Below are 5,000 nucleotides of genomic sequence, written 5' to 3' on the forward strand. Positions count from 1 at the left end.
ATCGGGGAGAGAGCGAGATAAATAGAGAGACAGAGCATGAGAGAGGCCGACAGGAGGTGAAACAGCGAAAACAAGACGATGGAGGAGAGAGCCAGAGAAATAGAGAGACTGAGTACGAGAGAGGCCGACAGAAGGTGAAACAGCGGAAACAAGAGGCTGGGAGAGAAGGAGAGAGAAAGACAGAGCGTGAGAGTGGGTGAGGGAGAGATATCGAGGGTGAGAAAGAAAGAGCGCGCGAGAGAGAAAACGAGAGAGAGGCAGCAAAAGACAGAGGGAGAGAGGGACGCAGATAAATTGATCGCATTAGGGAGAGTAATAGAAAGCGACAGACAGAGTGTAACAGGCAGTAAAAGACGCATGAAGCGCGTAAGAGAGACCGACAGTGGGCGAGAGAGAGAGAGAGAGATTGAGAGCATACGCCCGAGTGACAGAAAAGCAGACGCGGAGACTAAGAGAGGGAGGGGTATAGCGAAGGATGGCGAATGAGTCGTAGAATAACCAGAGCCAGAGACTGAGAGTGACTGAGCGTGAGGAGACGGAGACAGACACAGACCCACCGACTCATAGAGAGCGAGTGAAGAAGAGTTCGGGACTGCATCAAAGGGACAATCATTGCAGGAGACTGAAGAGAAACGGAAAAAACGCTCGGAAAGATTGAGAGAGATAGAGCGTAATAAAGAGAGAGGGAAGAGAACAGGACAGGACGGAGCAAGACCGGGAAACATGAGATGAACACAGAACAAAACGCAGGAAGAGAAACAGGAACGACAGACCGAGAGATAGAGAGAAGAAGGAAAACGCAGGCTAGAAGGAGCTAAGGAGATAATGATTGTGGGAGACTGAGAGAGAGGGAGAGAGAGAAACTGAGAGCGAAAACGCAGGCTAGAAGAAGCGAAGGAGAGAATGATTGCAGGAGCGAGAGAGAGTGGTTGCAGAGGCGAGAGAGAGAGTGGTTGCGGGACAGAGAGAGAGAGTGGTTGCGGGACAGAGAGAGAGAGAGTGGGTGCGGGACAGAGAGAGAGAGAGAGAGGGAGTGGGGGACAGAGAGAGAGAGAGGGAGTGGGGCGAGAGAGAGAGAGTGATCGGGGAGAGACAGAGAGAGAGAGCGCGCGAAACAGCGAGGGATAAGGAGAGACCGGAGAGGGACCGTGGGAGCGACAGATATGGACAAAAAGAAGGCGAGAGGGCGAGAAAGGGTCCGCATTGGAAAGAGCAAAGCTACGTCTAACTGGATGCTCGGCGATCCCGCCAGATGACGCAAGCATGACGCGACACTATGGGTCCCATGGGAGAGCACGGTTTTGATTTTTAATCAAAAAATGCGAGCGGAGCGTTTTATTCTAGTTTTTATTCTGTGGCATGATATAGTAACCAAGATTTCATCCACCTTAACTCTGTGAGCGGGTAAAAAAGTCAGCCCCAGGTAATGAGGGTTGTGCTTTGGTTCCGGTGGTTTGCGGCGGCGTCATCGTCCTTTGTCTCCTGACGTAGTTGAGCCACCGTCCCAGAAGTAGCAGAAGGTGCAGAGATCGTAGACCCCCAGTTAACGAAGATGGCACATGCGGTGGGAGAGAAATCAAACAAGAAATCCCGTCTCCCGTTTGGGCATCTGTGGTTCGCTCCGTTTGGACGTGACCTCCGTTTGGACGTGCATGGACGGCGATGAGTCATCTGTCGTTTTCTAGTACGTCGCGACCGGTACTGGATATTCGAGCTGTGCCGACGTTAGCCAGTATCTTGACCTACCCTACTGCCCCACTCTAGGGGCTGCGGGACAACGGTTAAATTCTCCTCTCCTATGTGAGTCAAAGGGCGACTTCCTGCTCACCCACAAGGGCCAAGTAGCAAATATTTGTTGTCTTCCCCATGAATTTTAGACTCCTTACTAACTTCTTAACTCCATTCCCCCTCCGAAGATAGGACATCTTATACAATGGATTCGCGGCTCGATCTCGCGCCGCCTTCACTCCCCAGACCTTTCGTCTGGGTGACTTCAAATGACATAATTTGGTATGCACAGGTGGTAGCCACACCGCCCGTCGAAGGGTTCTGTTGGTAGGGACACTCTGCTTTCACGGGGTTAGAGCTAGAAAGCCGATAAATGTGAGATCCGGTTTTATTGAGTTGTGCGGCGCGTCGTGAATCAGCATCGAGACCACATCTTGGCTCGAATGAAGTGGGGTAGCGGCATCGACTGGTTCTATCCTTTTGTGCTATGTTGACTTAAGCGCTGTTGGAACCAGGTCGCCCAGTCTATTGTCGCCCGATTCAACGCCCCCACCATTTCTCGAAATCTGATCATAATTACGAGTCCGACTGATTTACATGAGAGTAGTTTCTGGAACAGTGAAAAAGACTTATACGACTCTCCGCGCCCTCGAGACACGGGAGGAATGAGAGACCCGCGTTGTCTCGGGAATATATGAACCCTGAGAAGCGTGCGCTTACGTATCGAAGAATCAAGATAGCATACTTACGCTCAGAAGTACGGGTCGCCGATCAGAGTTAAGATCTCTGATCGGGAGCATGGCGAACGCAGCAGGACCAAATGGCGCCCAGGAGTTCGATACCAAAGCGATACATCCAATAATTATGGACATACTAGACAGAAGGCGTCGACCCTCGATTGCAATTGTGGGCCTAAGAGGCGGGAGGCTTGGGAATCGGGTGCCCAAAGACTCTAGAAACGCCAGACAGAATAGTTACAACGTAGATGATAGGTACCGCCGGAGAGGAAGACCGGAGTAGATATATCCGGGTTAGAATGTTTATAACGTCGCCAAGGAAAGTAAGGAAGAGCTGACAAGCCTCCGCGGATCGGAAATAGGCAGACACTATGACAGATCCGAGCGGACAAACAGCAATAGAGGGCATACGTGGCGGGAGGCGCAAATTCGGAAGATCCTGAGCAGGACCGGAGCAGGCAAAACAAAAAAACCGACCGACACGGCTCGACGTCGACATCCGAATCGGAGACAGGTGACTCGACACTCAAATCGGAAACATAAACAACCGAGGGATGGAACAGAAGCCAGAGGCGATGCCGAAGGGCGCCTTCTGATGTTACGGAGGTGTGAAGAAAAGGAACAAACTGTGCCAGACCAGATCAGAGTCGACTGGGAGAGAACGTGTTGGGCGAGAGGAACCAAGAGCTTGGGAATCGAGGACAAGATTAGAGATGGCTCGGTGCTGTATTTTGAAAAATGTTTTGGGAACAAAACACTAGATCGGCCGCTCGGAGGGTACGGATTAGCATGTAGAATCCGCTCGGGGAAGACCAAAATCGAGATGAGCAGGCGGGGACAGCGGATCGGAATGAATCCGTCGCAGGATATAAGAGGATGAGCGTTAAAGAGATGGGTCAAAGGCAGTGGGGACCGAGGAATCATGGATGCGGAGGGAGAGCGTGTATCGTTCCTACTATGAAGAGAGGAACATGGAAAGTGAATTTGAAGGCAAATATGTAGGTGTGTTTAACGCGACCCGATGGAGGTAGCGTGCCTCATTCATTAGGAGTGAATGGGCGCTCGAACAGTCGCGAAAACCTCCTAAGTTATGCTAATTTAGAATCGCGAATCAGAGGCTTTCGCGTCAGCACGCCCACCTGAGCACTGTGAACGTTCGGAGCCTTGGAATGAAAATTAAAATGTAATCCCCGGCGAGCCATGCGGCTTTGAATTTACCGTCGAAGTGGACAGCCATGCGGATCCTCGAGCACGGGGTTTCTGGGGATGGAGATTTATTTTAGAGGAATTATCGAAAGGGTATGTCCCCGTCCAGAACACTTCCACCTCCAGGGGTGTTGTAAAACGAGAATATTTTGGTGGACGCGGGTGTTAACCGCACCCCACCGAGGGGTCTCATTTGTACGGGTGCTCCGATCACCTCGGTTTAGAGCCAAAAAGCGGTGAGATGTGAGCCCCAGTTTTCCACGAGTTGTGGGGCGCATAATGAATCATTAGCAAGAGCGTATCTCCGCTCTAATAAAGCAAGGCAACGGGGGAGGAGTGCGGGAGGAGTAGTATTTTGTGTGACTCCATTTGCTCTCGAGACAGGGGAGGAGTGCGGGAGGAGTAGTATTTCGGGTGACTCCATTGGCCCTCGAGACAGGGGAGGAGTGCGGGAGGCGTATTATTTTGTGTGAATTTTGCAAGGCATCTCGGGGGGTGACGGAGTATGCTGAAGGATCAGTCCAACCTTCACTTAAGAATCATAGACTTATAGACGTAAGAATTATAGGCTTTGAGCAAACAAGCTAAGAATGAAATTTTATATGGTGAAATCGAAACTGATGGGTCAGGTCGTTAAGGCTTGAGCGGTCAAATCCCTTTTCCAATGCTGCCCTGCAGGCTTAGGTGGGGTATTCCAGATAAGACAGCACATTATGTCTAAATTATAGGACTCTGTTCAAGGTTTGGAACACGGCGTAGTTTCCGTTATAGTTTCTCACAATACCGTCTGATTAGTGAGACCTAACCGCGGACATCCACGTCTATATCCAACGGTGAAAAGCCTCCAAGGAAACAGAGGCGGGAGACATTTGGGTCAGAAGATCCACGGTGGACTTTCCCCCCACCCGCCGTCCGAAGATAGATTTGGTCCACGACGGTCGCGGCACCCGACCGTGGGTTTCGACCCTCATCGCCTCATGGTTCTGTATTGCGTTTCTTATTCCTTGTACTGCAGATACTTGTGGGCGTGGAGGAATGGGTTGCGCGTTATCGTCTCCTCTCGTCGTCGGGGGGCCGCAGACGACTAGACAACGGGCAATGTATCAGACGTGCTCTGGGCGGGCGTGACCCGCCTGGGTGGCTATATAACACCGTGGTGGTCGCTCGTCTTTCTACTCATCGGCTGAAAGAAGGGTAGACGCAACGCACAGCCACTCCTAGAAAGCTTTCGACATCGCAGTGAGAATGAAGAGCCAAGTGGCAGCCATTCTTCTTTTTGCGGTCCTCGCGGCCGCCGCTCTTCCGTCGCGCGCAGACTGGACTCGGATA

The 5,000-nt window shown here is 51.5% G+C and overlaps 1 protein-coding gene across 1 annotated transcript in view; it reads left to right on the plus strand.

Moving 5' to 3' along the window:
• The first annotated feature begins 4,916 nt into the window (after window positions 1–4,916).
• The window catches only part of LOC144701952 (cysteine proteinase inhibitor 1-like), a 327-nt gene continuing 243 nt past the window's right edge, over window positions 4,917–5,000 (plus strand). The window contains exon 1 of the mRNA XM_078573817.1: window positions 4,917–5,000. This exon is cut by the window's right edge and continues 243 nt beyond it. Within this exon, the coding sequence (XP_078429943.1) occupies window positions 4,917–5,000 (84 nt within the window).

This window comes from Wolffia australiana, chromosome 1 (genome assembly GCF_029677425.1).
Source record: "Wolffia australiana isolate 7733 chromosome 1, ASM2967742v1".
In the NCBI taxonomy this organism is placed as follows: Eukaryota; Viridiplantae; Streptophyta; class Magnoliopsida; order Alismatales; family Araceae; genus Wolffia; species Wolffia australiana.